We start from the raw sequence: 21,561 nt of genomic DNA, 5'->3' as shown, positions 1-21,561 counted from the left end.
AGGACAAACATGCCTCTTCTTGTACCTGAACCTATCCCCTGGGCCCAGAGGAGCCTGTGTATGAAAGAGCCCCCCTGGCCCGTGTTCCAGGACATTCTTCATCAGTCGACTGGAAAGCCTTACTAATTTTCCTAGAGAGCAAAGCGAAGAGCCCCTCGTAGTGTTTCAAAGGTCTCAGAGGGAGTTCTTGCTGTTCCTTGAACGCATCCTTTTTGTGTGTTGTCTTTTCCTAGCTGTGGGCATTTTGAAATCTGAGTGGGAGGCTCTACATCTTTTTTCCACAGTTGGAGTTACTGAGGGTGCTCGCTATTACGTGGCTTGGGAGAGCTCATGTATTTTTAAAAATATGTGTGGTGAACTGCCCTTTATGAAGAGACAGATTTGTTTTCCTACAAGAGAGACTCACTGAATGTGGAAACATTTTTTTCTTCATTTTAAGCATTACGCTTGTCTCCCTTTGCTCAGGGAGAAGTGGCGTTCTTTGCAAGCAAGAACAGTCAGGGAAGGTACAAAGTGGGCAGGCTTCTGGTATTGCCAGAGCCCATCGGGACCAGCTTAGCCAGCTCCCTGCTCGGTTCTCTCAGTCTGAGAAGAAACGGGATGATATTTAGAAGTCTGATATGGACCCCACCCTAAAATCTGTCAAGAAGGGAAAATCTAGACTTCATGCAGCCTCTCCTAATCCCTGCTAAGCATGGCACCAGGTCTTCAGGGCTGGGACAAGCCTGACCTCCAAGAAGATGAGAACATGGGAGACCCTAGTTCTAGCTCCCACGAGCTTGAAGATTCTGCTCTTGCAATGACTCACTTGCCCGCTAGGTGTCCCCCTCTCCTCACCATAGGTAGAAATGTCATCTTTACTACTGACAGCTTTCTTAGAGACTGTTCTGTGTAAAGCACGTTCTATTTTTACTCACGGGACTTTTCCATAGACTAGAGGTACATATGACTCACCCTGAGAGCATGTCACCTTCCTGACATGCCAATGTCATATCTCCTGTACTTTCTCTCATGTGCTTTCTCAGCATGTGACTCCACAGACTCTTCCGGAAGATGAGATCATTGTTAGGATTTGCTAGGGATAAAAAGCGCTGTCTGTCATCTGAGCACTCTAGGCACAGCCAGACCCTGCTTGCAGCCTGCCTCTGTCCTCCCATCGTGAACTCGATCCTCGGCTCACTGGGAGGGGACTGTGCGGGGAGGGGACTTGACTGTCAGTTGTGACTCTTTCCCTCTCTTAGCAAAATAAACCTCGTTCATAAAACCAGATAAACATTAGCCTAGAGAAGCATGGTGTCCGCCTCACTTTAAGGGACACGCTTGACATCAGAACGACGTCTTCTTTTCCACTGCAGAGAGAAGAAGCCAAAGCAGCCCAGTGGGGACCACGAGAACCTGATGAATGTGGTAAGCCTCGGTGTGTCTGTCTGTCTGTCCAGGGACACCTGCCCAGGCGTGTCGCTGCTGGCTTTTGACCCCCGTGAAGCTGGCATGCGGAAGCAGAGAGACATGAGCTGTGGCTGTCTCCAGTCTGCCTGTGTGGCTGGGGGCGGGGAGGGTGCGCTTCGCCGGTGCTCACAGCGGCTTCTGAAGCAAAGGCAGTCGCCGGACTGCCTGGAGGATCATACAGGGCTCCAGCCTGCTGCAGGGATGTCTTCGTGTCCCCCCTGGTCCGAAAGGGCTGTCACAAGAACAAGCTGGGTGACTCATAAGATTTATTGTCTCTCCACTCTGGAGAGCAGAGTCGGGTATCCATGGTGTTATCACACTAGGTCCTTCCTGAGTTGGATCTGTTCCCAAGCTCAGTTCCTCAGTTCACACCCAGTCCTTGTCTCCACCTTCCCGCCACCTTCTCCCATGGCCCTCAGGTCACCTTTCCCGCTCTGAGTGTCTGTCCTTAGGGCCAAGTCCCCTGCTTCCATAAAGACACCAAACATAGAGGCCGGAACCCACCCTACCTAACCTCAGCTAATGTAGCCTCGGCCTCAACTGGTGTCATCTGAAGTGGCCCTGTTTCCAGAAAAAGTTCTAGTCTGGGCCCTGGGGAATAAGATTCTGACCTACATTTCGGTGGAAATACAACCAACCGTTCACCAGGGCCTGGGGCCCACAGCAGAGGCTGGCCTTGCCGCCGACTCTGATCCTCAGCATTTGAGGGGCTCTGAGTGGGCCCAATAGTCTCAAGGATCCACCCACCTGGGCGAGAACCAGCCTGAGGGTGTCAGTCTGTCTGTCCTTTGACTCAGCTGTGCCCTTAGGAAGCGGCGCAGTCTCCGCAGCTGTATCCACGGGGCTGTGTTAAGAGTCCCTCTGAGCCCCAGGGCAGGGCTGGGAGAGAAGTCACTTTCGCTCAGAGCAAGAAGGAAGCGTGAATGCATCCAAGTCTGCGGGATCCAGGTTACTCGCACTCAGCGTGTGTGTCCAGCGCTGGTGCAGGAGGCACCAGGCTGCCCGATCTCCCACTTCCCAGGTGCCCATGGCCCAAGCAGGCAGGAAGCTGCCAGGATTCCCTTCCTGGCTCCTCCTGGACCACTAGGAAGAGCACCACCTGGGAGCTGGTAGGAGGCCAGGGTTCCGGGGGTGGGACCCAGCCTCCAGGTCACTCTGACACAGGTCAGTGTGAATGCCACCATTCTGGATCTGTCCCTGCTGTCCCGCCTGAGGTCAGCAGGTGAGCAGAAAAGAAAGCTGCCTCTTCATCCTCTTCCTCCACACACCTTCACGACATGACCGCCTGCCACAGTGCGCACTCACAGGGATGCGCGCTCATACTGATGGCGAGGCCTGCACACACGCCCTTGCCCACCCAGCTCCCACGTTTCCTAAATCTTTCAGTTTGCAGGTTTGGTTCTCACAGACGCTAAGGTGGGGAACAGCGGTCCAAACACGGCTTGTGGGAGTTTGGCCATGATAGGTTGGCTATACAGGACGCCTTCCACTGATCGCCCGTCCTGTCCCCTGAGGGCACTGTTTTCATAGTATGCGCATCTGGAACATAGAGCAGCAGATGTGAGCGGCATTGGCCCGGAAGAGCAGGCTTCCTGGACACTTGGGCGTCTCTGCACAGTCAAGGGCCATTTTCTGCCCCTTGTCGTTATTTGATTTCCCCTCAGAACCAGGAAGTTGGTGAGGCCAACTACCCAAGACTTCTGTGCAGGATACGTGAGAATTTCCTTTGTGATCTATCCTGGAGGCTGGGTTGTGTCTTGGGCAGCAGAAGCCGTGAACATGAAAAGGGTGGGGTCCATCGTACGCCCGTTTGGGGTGCTCTCTGGGACCAGTTGAGTCCTGGAAGAGATGCAGCCAGGAGCAGCTTGGTTCTGCATGCCCCTTGTGACAGCGCCACCTGTCACGTTGTTCCACGCAGTGTCTGCAGGCCACCATCACTCCAGAGGGACAAACTGTCGGTCCACTCTTCCTTCCAAGTGCCTGTGTGTGTTTGAGAATAGGAAAGATTCGCAAAGCAGTTTTTCAGGAGATGATCATTTTAGTGAAGCCTGAAGTCAGAGACTAGCTCTGAACTAGAGACTCAGAAACGTCTGCCATTAAATACTGTGCTGACCCGACGTAAGTCTCTTCCTAGCTGGAGACAGCAGGGATGCTTTCGCTGTTTGCTTGGCAACACCTGTGTTTCAAGGATGGCATTGGTCCCTGCTGGGGTCTGTTCGGACCCACACAAGAATCTGTGGTCTCCTTTTGCCTCGAGCTAAGGAAACACAGTGTACCTGGAGCCCACTTCAAACCACCATGTGAGATGCGCTGCCTGGAGCCCTGGAAGAGCCCCAGGGCCCCTGAGAGTCCAGAACCGCATCTTGGGAAATAAGCCTAGCTGTTCTCCGTTGGTGAGGATGGTCCCCACTTGACACCTGATTGTGGCTCAGGTGTCTACGGGACTCACCTAATTTAATTCACGGATTCTGGGGTTTGCTTTTGGCTGCTTTGATTTTAAGAGTGTCCTCCTCTGGTGCCCAGCAGATTCTTACCAAAAGATGTATTTGGATTTTTCAGCCTTCGGACAAGGAGATGTTCAGCCATTCAGCGACCAGCCTGACAACAGATGCTCTGGCTAGCAGTGAACAGAACGGGGTGCTCACCAATGGCGACGGTAAGCTCTGCAGAGATACCCCCGTGAAAGTACTCGCTTTCAAATAAGGTTGCTCACAGGACTGAAATGATGACTCAGTGGTTAAGAGCCCTGCTGCTCTTCCAGAGGACTTGAGTTTGATTCCCAGCACCCACATGGCAGCTCACCACCGTCCAGTACTGCAGTTCCCAGGGATCCAATGCCCTCCCTCCTCTGGCCTCCCCAGACACCAGACATGCAAGTGATGCACAGACATGCATGCAGGCAGAACTCCCAGACATGCAAAATAGAGATTTTTCTTTTAAGTACGGAAAACAGGTAGCTCAGAGACTGAGGAGTCTATCCTAGCCCAGTCATTATGATTGCTAGTTTTAGCCAGAAGTCACATTTGCATAATGACATGTGATGTCTGGTTGTTGGCAGCTGGGTGCCAGGAGCCCTGTTAGAAGTGTGTAGTGTCGTTTACTCTGGCCTTGAGAGCTTGCTACGCCTCGCTGCTCTCGTTACTCCCCCACTGACAGGAGGCACTGAGCCCCCAGTTTAAAAGTGAGAGGACGCCAGCCCACGGCGGCTGCATCCACTGACCACAGACCTGGAGTGCAGCAAACTCGTTAACTGTCAAGGTCACAAGGACGAGCAGATGTAAGGTCCAGGTGTCTGCAGGCCTGCCTACACTTCCCGCTGGGGGCTGATGGGGAGACTTCTTGCCTTCTGCAGCCTCCTGTGTCCTTCATCTGTGGCTTCTCACTGAACCTTTGAGTCTCCCACTGACCTTCCTCTCCCACTCTTTAGACCACGGTGGGTCTCTTGGGCTCGTCTGGGTAACCCAGGTTTCTCTACCCATCTCAAGGTCAGCTGATCACACACACACACACACACACACACACACACACACACACACACACGCAGTTGCTGTGTGATACAGCATGAAGTTTCCATAGACTGGGATGTGGGCATCTTTGGGAAGCCAAATCTTTGTTACACAGCCATTAATAACATGGCCAAGGTTTAATTATCACAGAGCTTGGGGATCTGTAACTTGAACCGGGTAGCATGATTGTAGGGCAGGCACTCAGCACTCGGGGTACCACCCATCCCTCTGACACTCTGTACACTGCCTGACAGTGGAGCAGCAACAATCGCTTCCTTCCTTAGCACTGGGCATTCACCCGAGGCAAGGCATCTTCTTCCCCCTTTATGATGGAGACTCAGGGTTCTCAGTCACGGCACCCAAGTCTGCAGGTGCCTGTGCCCCTGTGTGTTCTGAGACCAGGTAACTAGAGCCACAGCGGGAGCCCTCCTGCAGGATTAGAAGGGGCTGGAACTCTGGCACTGTTGAATCCAGAAGATTAAGGACACGTTATTATCCCGCACGTTTCTCTCTTTTCTTCTTCTTCCTAACAGTTTGATATTTTACATCTCCATCCATGGATATAATGTACGTTGATCACGTCCACCCTCTTTGCCCTCACACACTCCTGCTGACCCCCTTCCTCTTCCCACATGCCCCCCTTTCCTGTTCGATTTTCTTGGTTTGCTGTTGTTGGGTTTTGTGTTGTGTGGTTTGGATGCAGGGCCTCAGGAGCCCCTCCCAGCCGGTACACTGTCGCTAATTTCCCTACGGTGAGGTCCACCTGGGTAAGAACTTATTGTTTTGATGTGAGCATCCTGAGAGAAGAATTCTGTTCCCGCTCACCTGTGGGTCTCTACCTGACTGAACAGTCCCTGGCATCTAGCCAACACTCAAAAGTCACGTGATAAGGACTGCCAGGCATCAGGGTTACCGTTTTAGAGGCTGTCCAAGGACGCCCTGGTTGGACTTCCTACGTGAGGCAAGGATGCAGGCCGAGGTGCGGTGGAAAGGAGGCCTGGTGTGTCCGGGCCCTTTGTGATACTGGCCCGTCACTGCTGCTCAGCTCTGTTATGTCTGCTGAATGAACGTGGCCTGTGGAGTGGGGTGGGCATGGGAAGAGCGCCTAGTCCCTCCATACAGGCAGGAACCGATTAGACGAGGGCGGCATGTGCCCCATTTTTAGTATTTCGCAGCTCCGTGGGTTGTCAACTCTGTTTGTTTTCTGTGCTGGAGGTGGGACCCAGGGCCTTGGGTATGCCGGGCAAGCACTCTACGTCTGGGTTGCAGCCGCGGCCCTCACTTCACTTTTTCTTTTGAGATAAGTTACCCAAGCTGGTCTTGAACTCAGCCTTCCTGCCTCAGCCTCTGTAAGCGGTTGGCCCGCCTAGATTGTTACTTTAATCCTGTGTACTGGCAAGCCCTCTGCCTACGTGGGTTTCAGCAGGAGTAACAGTAAGTAATGAAAGGAACCATGAATCAAAGTATAGCCCACATCATTCATTAAATCTTGTGCTGGGAAAGATACAAGGGATAGCCTCCCTTTACACGTAATGGGATGAGAATCTGCCTTGACGTCACAGTTTGTAGCTGAGCATCGGGTGAAAATGGCCTTGACGGTCTATCATAGTGGTCTGCTGCACCGGTTAGTAAGGAGTTAGTAAGTCTTCCTCTGCTGCTCATACCCCTCCCCCTTCAGTTCTTTCAGAAGACAGCACCTTGACTTGCATGCAGCATTATGAGGAAGTTCAGACCTCGGCTTCAGATCTTCTGGACTCCCAGGACAGCACCGGGAAGCCCAGGAGTCATCAGAGCCGGGAGCTGCCCAGGATCCCCCCTGAGAACGCCGTGGACGCAATGCTCACAGCCAGGGCTGTGGACGGGGACTCGGGGCCCGGAGTGGAGGGGCCCTACGAGGTGCTCAAGGATAGCTCCTCCCAGGAGAACATGGTGGAGGACTGCCTGTATGAAACTGTGAAGGAGATCAAGGAGGTGACGGACAAAGGGCAGGCTGGCAAGTCCAAGTCCACCTCCGCCTTGAAGGAGCTTCAGGGGCCCCACACAGAGGGCAAAGCCGACTTTGCTGAATATGCCTCCGTGGACAGAAACAAAAAGTGCCGCCAGAGCGTCAACGCCGAGAGCATTCTGGGAACTTCCAGTGACCTGGAAGAGGAAGCCCCACCACCTGTCCCAGTCAAACTTCTAGATGAGAACGCAAACCTTCCCGAGAAGGGAGAGAAGGGGGCAGAAGGGCAAGCTCCAGAGGAGACCAGTGGACACCGCAAGGTGGGCTTTGTCCTGATGAGCAGGTTACCGGGTCCTGGGAAACCTATGTACTCCTAGAGGGTCCGTGAACTGGTGAGAAGGGACACAGTCTAATGTGAGCTATGCTTGGCCTTGCCACCTCTGAGTCTTAAGATGCTGAAGATGCTCAAAACCTTCCTCTCTCAGTAGCTCATGTGGATAGTTTCCAGAGTTTATATTACATGTAATTAGACCAATATTATTGTCTTCATTTTTGAAGACTAAGAACTAAAGGGGCAAGATTCATTGCCGTACATCCTCCCTCTTCTCTGTGTGGCTTCTTTGGGCAGCATGGTAACCTGGAGCCTTTCAGAATCCCACAACTCAAAGCTATACAGAGAGTCCAGATGTGCTCCTGCTTGCAACTTATTGTGTCTATTTTCCTCTAAATCGACTCACAGCTCTTATTTTTCACTAGTTTCTATGCAATATTTTGAAGTCATTTCTAAAAGTTCAGTCAGCAGAGGTCTAAAATCCACCAGCAGTCCACAGCCTGTGGTACATGTGTCTCATAGCATCTGAGGCACACCGAGCCTCACATTGGGTGTCAAAATGCCCTCACCATTAAGAAGGCCCCCTCTGCTTCAGTCAGCTAAGATAGATTCCTGTTATCTACACAGAAAAATGCCAAGTTATCTTCTGGCCATAGCTTCACCTCCAGCCCTTTGCAGGGATCAGGATCCGAACTGGTGATGCTCGTCCTTCCTATGGCTACACCGGTCATGTTATGAAGTCATTCTTAGCACTATTCTGAGTTTGTTTCAACTCTTTACATTATCTTGTGAAATTGGCTGTTACAGGCACCTTAAAAGTATTTGCAAACATGTTCATAAACTGCAGTACAGTCTTGAGTTTCCACCCTTCGTATAACCAAAGACAGGAAAGCCAGTGTAAGCTCACACTGCCTAGACTAGCTAAAGGTTCTTATTATTAAACGTGTGAACCCTAAAAGGGTTGGTTTTCTATTGTTAATAAGCAATTCTCCAGGTTTGACATAAAAAACTGGAAACCCACATCTAAGGGTCAAATTATCCCTTCATGTCATAAAAGTGAGTAATCCTCTTCCGTACAAACAATCCCAATTTTAAGTGAATTAAGAATTTAAAATGTTTGATATTCTAAAGAGATCTTATGAGCATCTACTACATGTCATATGGCCTTCTAGATGTTATACACCAGTGACCAAAATATAAATGAATGAAAATCCAGGTCATGTGGAATTTATGCTTTAATGAGGAAGAGATAGACACAATCCAGTTCAAAGGGAAAAATAAAGTAAGAAAGATTGGGAGTAAGTGGGGTGGGGGCAGAGTTGTTGGCTTCCACCTCACCATGAAGGTAACCCCAAGAAGAGTCTAGGGAGTGGCTGGGAAAGCTGTCCAGGTGGTCTTCAGGCACGGTGCAGTTTGGTCTCTGGGAAACCCCTAAGCTAGATCGGCGGCTGGTGTGTGAGGAAGGGCTGGGGTAGCGCAGGGATGGGCAAGGATGAGATCAGTTTGCCGACAGGTACCAGGGTGTGCATGTATGGCCTGGGCTCAACGTCTGAACGAAACCAGCGGCATGCAGCGGTATAATGTATGCTCTGAAAGCCTCCCCTGTGCTAATAACCAGAGCTAGAGGAGCCCCAGTTAGGACAGAGGCAGCAGAAGTGATAAGAGGGGCTAGCCAGAGCCGAGAGCTGAGGGCTGGCCCAGCCTGGGGGGACGGGGAACCACCCTGAACCAAGACAGAGTATCTCAGGCGGCAGGAGCTGGAGCAAGCTAGAGCTCAGGCCTGGCCCCAATGGTGACACACCTCAGGGCAGCTGGGAAGATGAGTGGGCCGAGAGGAAAGGCAGGGACTGGATTCACACGGTTTAGAACTAGCGGCAGAACTGTGTGTAAGCACATGGGACTGCATGAGTGAATACTAGGGCCAGAAGAGTCCCAAGAACAGGAATCTGGGGATGGGGAAACAGCGGGAGAAACCAAAATAAGAACAAAAACCAGGAAAGAGGGCAGGAGTTGCTGGAGACTGAGTAAAGAAAGTATTTGAAGAGGAAGGAGAGACCTCAGTTCACACAGGACAAGTCATCGTTCCAATGTGGCCATCATTTGGGACCAGATGGACAGTTCCTCCGACCATGGAGGTAGAAATGCAGCCGAAATGGGTTTGAAGAGGAAAGTAATCTGAGGCTTTGTTGTATGACAGTGAGGAAAAGATGGAGGTACAGTTGTTTGGTGTCTAGCATGTTTACGTGTCGGTGGAGATGACCCCACCAAGGGAGAAAATCTGGTGCTGTAGACAAAATAGGAGAGAGGTAGAATAGCACTCACATGCAGTGTGAGAGCACAGGACGCAGTGTGAAGGAGGGACAGCTGAGAGCAGGCCATGGCAAGCACGTTCACGTGTGGTAGGTAACCCGTTGGGGACAGAAGGACACCAGGGCTGCTAGGGGTGGGGTAGAGTATTTGCCCCTCTCAGTTTTCTCAGAGAATCCAGCAGTGAGGCCGTCCCGTCCGTCAGTGACTGAGGTGGTGCTGTGGTGGGCAGGTGAGGATGGGGGGGGGCATTGGAGAAAGAGGAGAAGATGCCAAGTAAATGGGCCTGCGAGGAAGAGCAGATGCGGAGTATCTTAGTGGAGTGGCCTCAGACACGGAGGCACTGTGAGGGCCCGCCCACCGGCTCGGCAGCAGGGAAGGGACCTGAGCAATACTTGGTAAAGCGGGAAAGAGATGCCACAGGGGAAATGGAAAGACAGTTGCATCACAACTAAGTGTTGATGAACTGTTGGAATCCGGAATTAAAAAGAAGCGTTGGGATGAGGAATGCAGGTCTGAAGGGATTTCTAGGAGCTGGGGTGGTGGAGGACAGAGAGGGCCCAGGTAACTAAAGGCCGGGTGCAGTGAAGAGACACTGGGAGGTGGCGGAGCATGCTGTCAGTGTTGGGGAGAGGGGTTTGGATGGATGTGGTTTTGTTGGACTCAAGAATTAGGATAAGAAGTGTATTAGAACTAGTTAATAAGCCAGAGCCTAAGTCATAGAAGAACTGGGAACAAAATCGTTGAGAAACAAGGCCAGGGGAGGTTGTGACATCTGTGGGCATTCCTCCAGGTGACCCCAGTAGGCTGGCTCTCCGATGGGACATGCCGGCATGTTGTATAAAAGGGCTAGCTTTACTATTACCGTCCCCCACCTCAATCAGCCCTCCCTTGGTGGTGATTAGGAACCAAATCCGTGGTTTTGAAAATCACTGGCTTGTTTCCACCTGCACACTGGAGTATTAGAAGACCTTGCATGGCAGTGATGTGGCTGGGCAGCCAGAGTGTGCCAACAGCTGATACAAGAGACACATAATTGCCCATAGTCTGTAGAGATCACTTGAAAGCGTTGGTATAGACATGGGCGTATATAAGCAGAAGGCAGGTTAAACTATCACCTTCAACCTGCTTTACTTTGGTTTGCATTTTTTTTTTTAACAGAGATTTAGTTCCTTGTCATACAAGTCTCGGGAAGAAGATCCAACTCTTACCGAAGAGGAGGTAAATTTCAATTCTTTTCAAATAACAACAACAAAAAATCTTTAGAAAATATAGACATCAAGGGGCTGGAGAGATGGTTCAGCAGTTAAGAGCACGGACTGTTCTTGCAGAGTTCAGTTACCACAGCCCAGGCTGGGCAGCTCACCACCACCTGTCTCACTGGCTCCAGGGGAGTCCAGTGCCTCCCAATGTCTCTGATATCCACAGGCACCTGCACTCACGGGCGCACGCGCGCACACACACACACACACACACACACACACCTGCACAGTCACAGTTATTCACAAACATAGTCTCAGCACTCAAGAGACTGGAGCTGGAGGATATTTGGTTCAATGCAAGCCTGGACTGCAAAAATAGACCCCCCACCCACCCACCCACCAAAAAGGAAAAAGAAATAGTACTTCTTCTCAAGGATAAAGGTATCCTGACCTCTGCTTCGGTGTCGGGGTCAGGGTTGAGATGTTGGCTTCCCACGGGAAGGAACATGAGAGGTGGTGAGTCAGGAGAACGGCAGCGGGAGTAGGTTAGCAGACTGAAGGATGCTAGGCAGGAGGAAGTGGTGGACGAACATGAAGAGGAGAGAGAACAAGAAGAAGAAGGTGAGGGAGTTTAGTCAACAGCTGGGGGGCTACACTAGAAGGAAATCCCAAAGTTGAGATGGGTGGGAACAGGGAATTTGATCCTGTCTAAAAGACGGGAAATGTCTCTGTGAGGAATGTTGGATGCTGGTCGCTTCTGGCAAAATGAATTAGGCTAAAGCTGACATCACTTGAAGCAACCAGTGAAAACAGATGGTGAATGTGCAAGAACCAGGGTAAAAATTGAGACTTTTAGTGGTGCCTTCGAAATGTAGAAGCCACGATTATGCGACACGTCGAGCTAGGTTCAGACAGAGCACCAGACCCCTTCCCTGCTCTTGCTGCACAAGGCTGGAGTGGCATGCCCAGTGTGGGTACCTGGTCCTGTGGAGACCCACACACAGAGCCAGGGAGTTCTGGAGTGCAGGGCTGGAAGATGAAGAGTCTCAGAGTTCAAGACATACTTTCTTCAGATGATACTGCCTCAGCTCCTACAAGTTCCTTTTTCTAAGGAAGGGAAACGTTCTTTTATCTGTCTGCACAAGGCAAAACCTAGGAGTCACGTCTGATCCCCGTTGCCTCCCCCTCCCAGGGCGGCCAATTGCCAAGGCCCTTCAGGGGTCTCCCTCCTTCAGTCTCACACTCCACCTCTGGAGTGCCCCTCACTGGCCCATGCAGTCCCCTCCTACTCTATCTTATTCCAGGGCCTCCCTCTCCTGGGTTTTCTACCAATCACAGTGGTTCCATCTGGTCCCGTGAGAAACCCACAAAACTGGGTTTATAGGGTTGATCAAGTATGAGTGATGTACAGAAGACAGTTTGATTACTCCCTAGTGACATACTTAGAATTAATATTGATGACGACGGAACCCGAGGGTGGGAGGAGTTCATGTGTGCCATATAGTAGCTCCTCACCAAGAAGGGGAGGAGGAGGTCACAGCTTTCAGGCAGCATATTCATTTCTTTATTCCACAGATCTCGGCCATGTACTCCTCAGTGAATAAACCCGGACAGTCAGCACACAAACCCGGACCAGCTCTGAAAGGGCCAGAGTTTACCTGCCACTCCCAGCAGGGGCCCCCTCAGAGGTCATCATCTTCCTGTAATGACCTCTATGCCACTGTGAAAGACTTCGAGAAATCTCCCAACAGCATCAGCACACTTCTCCCTGCAAGGAGACCCAGTGGGGAGCCAGAGCCTGACTATGAAGCCATACAGACTCTAAACAGAGAGGAAGAAAAGGTCCCTCTGGAGACCAATGGCCACCTTGTCCCCAAGGAGAATGACTACGAGAGCATTGGGGACTTGCAGCAGTGCAGAGACGTCACCAGGCTCTAGAGACCCAGAACAACGTAGTCCTGAAGAGCCAGTGATCAGCGCCCACCCGGGAGAGCGCTGCCCGAAGTGACGTCAGTCTCATGTTGCTCTGGTTAACCGAGATCAAGTACAGGTTCACAGCTGTTCCTCAGCTTCCAAAACCGTAAGGGATAGCCCCACCTGTCAGGGCAGGACCCCATGCTCACAAGAAACCCCGAGTACCTGGGGCCTCGGCATCCCACAGAGGAAGGCAGGCTGTCAGGGGAAGCTCCACCCACCGATGATGCAATTCCTTCAGCCTGGAATACCGCCCTGCGGACCAGCCAGGGTTTTCTCCCTCACTCTCCTTTCTCCGGCTGCTCCTAGTGCTAAAATACCTGGCGTTTCGGTGAAACCACCCCCCCACGTCTGTGGTTCATTCCAAGGACGGTCTCCCACAGGCTTGGCGCTGGCCTTCAGCTAGATGTTACGATGGTGAGAAGCTGGCCGCTGGTTCCCATTAGATCGCCCTCTTCCTAGACCTGCCCAGTTTGTCCCCGGGAATCTGGACTGTGCGGGCTACTAAGTCTGGGTGGGTGTCCCTGGAATCTCTGGGGTCCTTGCTCCTGGTTTTGACCCTGCAGTGTTTTCACAAGGTACTTGAGGGACTTTAGACACTTTTTCTATTTTTTTCTGTTCCAAACCTTCCCCCACAGCGTTCAGAAATTTGTCAGAGCCTTCTGGGAATTGCCAGTGACGACTACGGTACCTCTGGAGCTGTGTAAGCCCAGGGCTCTTCCTTCCAAGCAGAGGCTCAGTGCTCATGCTGGTACCAGGCCACGTGTGCGGATGGCAGCCGTGGTGTCTATCCCTAAAGGGCTGTGGGCACGAATTTATGTTTCCAGTGATCTCTGCTGCCCACACGTGTGACTTTCCTGTTATCCGATGGTAATCTAAGAGTAAAATGTAAACATTTATTTTATTATATAAATTTATAAGATGTTTTATGTTTCATGCCTAATTTCTAGAAAGTGCCAGAAAATATATATTAACTATTTTGATTTTATGTACAATGATTTATACTCTCAATTTGAAAGGACACCATAAAGCACATAAGCTAGATAATTATGAGCGGCTTTTAGTCTTTTCTCTAACAAAGTAATACAACATTGAAGACCTGTAACGACTCAGCTTTCCAAACGGTACTGGGAGCTCCAGATCCAAAACATCCAGACCACGGGTGGCGAAATGCGGTGTCAGTGGTTGTGATGGACACCACTGAAATAGTCAGTGTTAAAAACAGAACAAAATCCGACTCAGGAATTTGGAACTTCCTGAATGTATCCGACTTTCATTCAAGGCCGATGGCACCTTTAAGAACACCGGTAGTGGTGTCCACAGGGGGTGGTGTCCACAGTGCAGCACTTGACAGTGCAAATTGCCTGTTAGGCTTTTTTTTTTTTCCTTCCTTCATTTAACAAAAACCAGGGGCTGAAGTAGTTCCGATGAAAAGTTCAGCCTGCTTTGAATTTAGTCATCTCTAGATCTTCCAAGGCCAACACGGGAAACCGTGCTCACTTCTCATTTCAAAAGGAGCCTAGCCCAAGTGCAGACAGGAAGCCTTCCTGCCCTGATACAGACCAAGAGGGAGGCCCATCCCCCCACTGCCGTGACATCTGACTCCAGTGACTTATTGATCATGCTGTTTTCCCTTCTTGTGACAGCGAGTGTGACTGAGGGGGTGAAGTGACCAGCTTGTGGCCTGTGTTCCCATCCCGCATTCATAAACTTTCTGTCGCTGCTCTATACCACGCTTGCGGGACTGCAAACTCAACTCTCTTAGGTGGTGTCCGTCAGCCCAATCCACCCGTGACGATGCCACACGGATAAAAGCATAACCACTGCCGATGAGAAGGTCACGAGCAGGGGACCGCCAGCCCCAGGAGCAGCAGAGGGCAAGGATTTTCCACAAACACTGACTTCCACCGCTATGTATGAATGAGTTGATCCAAGCGTCTCTCGGGTCACAAGTGTCTCCTTAGCACGCGGTGCTACCCATGACACAGGGCTTGTGCTTGCCACAGCACCATTCTTCACAGGCACCTTATGGCTCAGAAGTTTGATTGTGTTTTATACAAAGTCTTAACTGAGCAGAGAAGCTGCTGTGGTCTGTATGTATAAAACTCTTTAGAGACAAGTTCATTATCAATAATCATGTCATCTTGAAATCTCGTCTTCAGAATGTCCCCAGAGTTTTCAAATATATATGCAAAATAGTCATAAAATATGCACTCTCCTGGTTTGAGAACCATGAATAAGTTGTGACAGATCGTATCTTAAGTGTGCTTTACAAGGAACTGGAAGGCCCTCGACACAAGTTCCGAAAGAATAAGCAATCGCTGTGAGGACTGGGGGAAGAGCGGGCAAGGGCATCAGCTAGGCTCAGCTGAGCTTCGGGTACATAATTAGTGTATATTGATTGGTGTCTCATCATTGACTTGATTATCCAGGGCTTTTTCATTTTGTTTTGTTGTAATTTTTTACTCTTTTACTTGGTTCAAAATCTGTGTTCCTTTCTGAGCTGGACAGATCCTGTGCTCTGTTTTAAAGTCTTAACCTAAATATTACAGAGTTTAAATGTGTGACGGTAATAATCAAAGCAGACTGCCCTGTATACAGAAACATTCACCGCTGGTATCCACAGTGTGTGTCTGATCATACCCAGCTTATGGGAAATTATCTACAAAGAGAAAACTAAATCATAAGATCTTTTTCTCTAAATCAGAATTATAATTCTATTTAGCAGTAGTTATTTCTTTTTCTTTAAATACTTTTAAAAGTCTGAGGAAAGCATTTTATACTGCTTCACATACTTCCCAAAAGTAAAACATAAGAAAGCATAGACTGTCTTATGTGAAATGTTTAAGAAATTCTAAAAGAAGGTCATTTTTATAAACAGGTTGGCTGCATATTTTTACTTGTCCTTATCTAAATCATATCACTAAGTCTCTAAAACTTCTAAATAATACCAAACCAATAATCTTGTGAGAAAGAGGTTCATGGTTGTTCTACAGTAAATTCAGCAGAATTGGATTCTCCCACAGTAAATTCTAATTGAGTGCTAAATAACAATAGGCCATCGACACAGAACTAAAAATCTCACCAGCATGCCAGAGTACTTCTACTTGATTTTCCCCGATATAATTAGAACATCCCCCGCCTTCACCAGTCATGAACTGTATGTACACACACACGTGTATGTATGTACATATGTATGTATTCTGTGTTGCTGGCTCTGGCACTAATTAGGCTGTGTTCTATTGTATGTTTGGTAAGTTTATCGTACCAGTGTGATGAGCTTGTGTCAGAGCAGCAGAATTCAAAGAAACTATTCTCCATCCGTTTCATCTGGTAATTATGGGACGCCTTCCTGGGCTGCTTCCACTTAGCTTTCCCAATGAATACATTCAGATTTTCATTCTCCCGGTTGGCAAACAATGCTGTCTGAAGATGCCTTTGTTATACTTGGGACTCAATGCATATTCAGTCTGAGAAAAGACTGTAAACAGGTGTACTACTCTGTGTGTGTCAAGGAAGAGAGAAAGCCAAAAGCAACAAGAGAAGCCCTGAGCCGGGCTGCAGGCAAGGTGGCCACCCAGGTGCCAAGGCCAGTGATCACATGGGGGATCTATTTTATTCCTTGTTCAAACCCAAGCACTTGCAGCAGGAGGGACAAAGCCTGACTTGTGACCGTGCAGCGCCTGATTCCAGACTGAAGCAGGATTTTGTAATAAATGGGTAAATGACACTGATCCCAATGCTCCTTGTGATAGAGAATAGGAATCCCTGTGATCTCAGGGTGCCATTCTTCAGAAAGGGTTAGTTTCTGGTACACAGACAGCTTAGAGCTGGCTGCCGGAGCCACAGTCTGTATTGAGGGTTATTTCCTGGAAACCCTAACAGGTATATTATACTGTGCCAAGGGAACATTGACCGTGTAATGCTGGGGACTGGAGAGATGGCTCAGTGGTTAAGAGCATTGGTTGCTCTTCCAGAGGACCCGGGTTCAAGTCCTAGCATCCACGTGACAGCTCACAACTGTCTCTAACTCCAGTTCCAGGGGATCTGATGCCCTCATACAGACAGACCTGCAGGCAAAACACCAATGTATATAAAGTAAAAATAAGCAAATTATTTTAAAAAATAAAAGAAAGTGTAATGTTGGATGTTAGTGAGTAACTGATGTGAAAATAGGAACATGTCTGGACAGAATCAAATGTGGATTTATTTACAGTGGCCTCTGCATCCTTCCTTGCTGGGGCCCATATCTTCCTCAGGGCATTATTCCTGACAGAGCATTAAACAAGCTGACAACACTCTATACTACAAGTATTTCACTTAAAGAACCCAGGAAAGTTATTTTTATCTGGAATTAGGAAATAAAATGTTAAAAATCATGGTCCAAAAGAGAAAGAACACCTGTATAGTTTTTGTAATCCTAGTTTTGCTCATTTTCAAGTCTTTTGTGTTTTTATTTTTTACAAATTACCTCTAAATATTTGTATTTTATTGTTTTTCAAGTTCTTTCATTTTACTGAGAAATATTCAGATTCTTAATATCAGATAAAATTGGAAGTACAATTTTGTTTAAAAGATAATATTAAAGATCATTCCATTTAATATTCATCTATCCTAATACAGACTTCTTCCTTGGATTGTCACTGGTATTCTGTAGGTTTTAAGATATAGGAGCTGGGTGTGGTAGTTCATGCCTGTAATCCTATAATTTGGGAGAGTGGGCTAGAAGGTCTTGGGTTCAAGACTAACCTGGGTTACATGGCAAGACCCTGTTTCTAAATAAACTCTTCTAGTTATCTCAAGTCACCTTATATGTAGGTTGAAGACTGTCCCTCCTCAGACTCCTCTGTTAAATGGTCACAGGAAAATGCTGTCATCTGTTAAATAATCATGCCGCATTTACATGCCTTCTGTTTTCCAGTGTAAGGATGGTTAACTGTAACATGTCTCTTGGGTTCCACACCAGTTCGAAGGTACTCCTCTTACTCAAGTACAGTACAAAATAATTCAAGACTCAGAGTACTCACCAGCTGTCTGCAGATCTTTGTAACTGTCTGATCATCCAGTTCATGGAGGAGTGAAGAGTTGGTTTTCAAAAGTAAAATACTAAAACTTTGGTTTTATATGTTCAAAACTATCCATACTGCCTCAGAATCCTACAATTCTTCCCTAACTCTGACGGTTTAGAGGCAGAAGCACTAGGGTGTGAAGTTGTATTTCTTTCCACCTCACTTTGCTTGCTCCTGCACAGATGGCCTTCTGTCCATTTGTCCATCTATCTGAGGACCCCTTCCCCACCAGTGGATTCTCCCCAGCTACCCCTCTGTGCCATCTCTGCAGGATGTCCTCTCTCTCCCAGCACCCATCACCAGCCAGTGCGAAACCACTGACTGTGGCTCTGGAATGACCACCTCTAATTTCCTGCTTCTCAGGCTCCAAGAAAAGGCTGCTGGTGACTTTGTCCATTCCTGACCCAGCTCCATGTAGAACCCATTGGTGAACCTGACGTGACATTCCCCATCGCTTAGGCCTTTTCCATTTTGTAATGTAGGCTTCTGTTGCTCTATTTCTCTTTTTTCCCCTGAAGTCAGTCTAGAATATCAATTCCTCCATGCTACTCCACAGAGGGCTGCCAGCTACCCAGGAGGATTGTGAAAGCATTCACAGTGTTTACCTAGCAGAGATGCTACATGAAAAGTTCCTGGAACGTTGAGTCTGGGGCTCCAACCATTCCATGTATTTTTAGTATTTTTTTAAGTATCAAATATACATTTAACTCTGAAGGGGGACAAAAAATAAAATTAGAACTAAGTGTTGTGAGTAGCTTTCTGATTCTGTTTGTCTCTCAAAAATATCCTATCCCCGTTCCCCATCTGCCACTTGGAATCTCTTAAGGCAGTGGTTCTCAGCCTTCCTAATGCTGGGACCCTTTAATACAGTTCTTCATGTTGTAGTGACCCCAACCATACAGTTATTTTGTTGCTACTTTGTAACTTTGCTACTGTTATGAATCGTAATATAAATATCTGACATGCAGGATATCAGATATACACCCCCAAATGGGTCATGACCCACAGGTTGAGAACCAATGTCTTAAGATGTGAACCATAAATGTGTATAAATGAGGACAATTCATTCAAACGTTAAACTTGTTCTGTAGATATTTTCTTTGTAACTCAAGAGTAAGCCAAGTGTGTGGATAATGTGTGTGGTCATTAAAGCTGCAATCTGTAACCAGGAGAAGCAGTCTTTCTTTCAAGGGTATTTTTTTAAGACTTCAGCTGTTTCCGAAGATCCACTCCTGGATAGAAGAACAAAACTCCCAGAGCCTTTCTAGCAGAACACAGCATCTGTCTGCCATCATCCCAGGTGTTGCTTCTTGCCTACCATGTTCCAACAATTTGTGGGGAACAGGGAGCACAGTTTAAAAATTTCTTGGAAAAGTGACTTAATGTGTTGAGTTAAATCCTCCAGTTTAGTCTAAAGAGAATTACTGGTTTTGAAGACAAGAGCACAGGGCTGTGGTCTCTGTTCCATCATCAACTTTACCACGTGACCTCAAGCAAACGATTGAACTTCTCTGAGCCTCGCTTTCTCCATATGACAAGATGGGGAGAATGATAATCAACCATTGCCTACCTCACAGGGGTGTTTGGAGGACAAGTAAGATACTGTAGATAAGTATGAATGCTTTGGCCTCCTTGAAAGGTGCTATACAAATTAAGGTTGCATTGTTTTTAATGATCCAGTTCATTGTATTTAGGATTAGATAATAGCAATACTTTTTGTCATGTTTCAATTTAAGCATATTTCTACTCCTCTGGCCAGATCCCGAGTTTTCATTCAGTAATGGTACCTAAGGAACTGACACGGGTGTTTGTTTTCTGTCTCTGATGGTAATATGTCAATTCTGAATAGTCATAAAGGCTGCAGTTTAACTCGTGATGTCTTCTAGTTTACATGTAACGAACCTTATTCAAGTTGTATATTAAAAGTATAATTACTTGTAAATAACAGGTACGTTGTAATTAAAGGCACTTATAAACTTGTCTTTGTTCTTTTTAAATTGTAATAAAGGTCAGTTTTATATAAAAGCTTGTTAAAATTCATTTGATATTTGGAAAGGTCAAAAATGGCTAATTCATATGCTCTTAGTACATACCATAGAAGGATGCTAGCCATCAGCTACCACCATAGCCAAAAGGAGACTGTGCCTGATGGTCAGACCAAAGACCGCTGTGGTTAAGGCCATATCTATGCAGGAAAAGCATCTATGTTTGCGTCCAGCTCCGGCTGACTCCAGGGAGTTGCTGGACAGTGTAGCTGTCGGGATTGGAGGGTGGAGCCTACCGAGAACTTTACCCTGGAGACTAAATGAGATCTTGAGCATAGCACCTGTGTTTGGCAATTGCCAATAGGCTTCACAAGAAGCCTGAGCAATTTAGGGTGGCATTGCCCACCTGTGCCGGGCAGGCCTGTAAAGATTTGCCCCAGGCCAAGAGGAAACATAGCTTGTCTGAAGAAGGAAGGCTTAGTGCCTGGGACTTCCACTCAGTGTGTAGCCTTGAATGCTTGACTGGCCTCTCCTGATCAAGACTGGCCCTCGGACTGAAATGTGAAACAGTGGGGTTTTTCCTTAACTCTGTAGGCCCAACACCATTCCACCTGTGAAAGCTCAGCACTAGGGAAAGCTTTTTGTGAATCCTTAAGTCCCTGAACCTACCTGGACCGCCTGGGGAACCGGAGTCTCAAGCTCATTGATGTTCTGTCACCTAGGGAACAGGGCAGACTGCAGGTCCACCAGAAGCAGCCTGCCAATCTCCACACAGAGTAGACATTCAGCAAAGGGAAAGAGAAGGCTGACACCTAATTAAAGCCAATGGAACACATTCCACTCATTGTCATTTAAAAAAAAAGGATCATTCACTGACGTACTTAACACGAATGATCAGCTCTTATTCTGTGCGGTTACTCAGACCTCAGTGTGCACGAGCTTATCCTCCTGATTTCTTTGTTCATCCTGGAGGATTATTAATCAGAATCTTAAGGCTGGACTTCAGGTTGTGTGGAGCCAACTGTGGACCAGGAGTCACATCTGTCCCCAAGACATCTCCATCTGTATGTCCCAATATCATCTCCAAATGTCATTCTGGAGCAGAATCATCTTTCTCAGCTGCCCCATTTGCCCTTTGGCACACATTTTAGATCGCAGTATCCCCTGTAACATACACTACACTGCTGTGGAACTCAAAAAGTGCCACATTGGTGTTTGCTCTGGCTCAGATTCTCCCGCTGTTCTCTCCTCCACAGTTCAGTGAGCTTGGCTTGGACTGGTGTCTAGCAAGCCTTGGGGTTTTGTAATTGGGATGTGCCCCTCCTAAAAACTGCTCGGTGGCTGTGAATCTCTGGAGAAATGGCAGGAGACCAAGGCAGAGATGTTCTCCAAGTTAGACCAGCCCCAAAAGTGCCAGTGAAGTCGGGAAGGAAGAGCATCTGACATGGAAAGAAACTGCCTCACCACCTGACAGAATGGGCACACAGACGCCCAACAGACAGCTTTTCCATGCCCAGGCCCAAAAGGAAAAAAATAATAAATCCTCATAATATCAAAGTAGGAAAAGAAAAGAAAAACCAAAGAAACCTCAGAAAAGTCACCTAACTGACTCATCTACACTGTGTGGTAAGTGCTGAAGCCACCAACCGAAGGCCAGCAGCTCACTGGAGCTCATAGCCTCATGGCCTTGGAGCCTACCTTTAAATGGTGCTCCAGACAGCCTTCCACAGTGTCAGCAGAATTCTCCTCCACCAAGCCAGCCTGCTTATGTCACGAGAGGTGACAGATGACTC

At 48.2% G+C, this 21,561-nt stretch overlaps 1 protein-coding gene across 3 annotated transcripts in view; it reads left to right on the top strand.

Annotated features, from left to right (window-relative positions):
* Nucleotides 1–15,948, top strand: part of Pag1 (phosphoprotein membrane anchor with glycosphingolipid microdomains 1) — a 143,062-nt gene extending 127,114 nt beyond the window's left edge. For all 3 annotated transcript variants that reach the window (XM_028887560.2, XM_028887561.2, XM_037202350.1), the window contains 5 exons: nucleotides 1,356–1,407; nucleotides 4,009–4,105; nucleotides 6,634–7,220; nucleotides 10,700–10,759; nucleotides 12,316–15,948. In XM_028887560.2, coding sequence (XP_028743393.1) covers nucleotides 1,356–1,407; nucleotides 4,009–4,105; nucleotides 6,634–7,220; nucleotides 10,700–10,759; nucleotides 12,316–12,678 — 1,159 coding nt within the window. In that variant the 3' untranslated portion in view covers nucleotides 12,679–15,948. The remainder of the gene's footprint in view (nucleotides 1–1,355; nucleotides 1,408–4,008; nucleotides 4,106–6,633; nucleotides 7,221–10,699; nucleotides 10,760–12,315) is intronic.
* The last annotated feature ends 5,613 nt before the right edge of the window (nucleotides 15,949–21,561 follow it).

This window comes from Peromyscus leucopus, chromosome 2, assembly GCF_004664715.2.
Source record: "Peromyscus leucopus breed LL Stock chromosome 2, UCI_PerLeu_2.1, whole genome shotgun sequence".
NCBI lineage: Eukaryota > Metazoa > Chordata > Mammalia > Rodentia > Cricetidae > Peromyscus > Peromyscus leucopus.
Note: the sequence above shows the minus strand (reverse complement) of the source record. Positions and strands in the feature narration are given on the sequence as shown.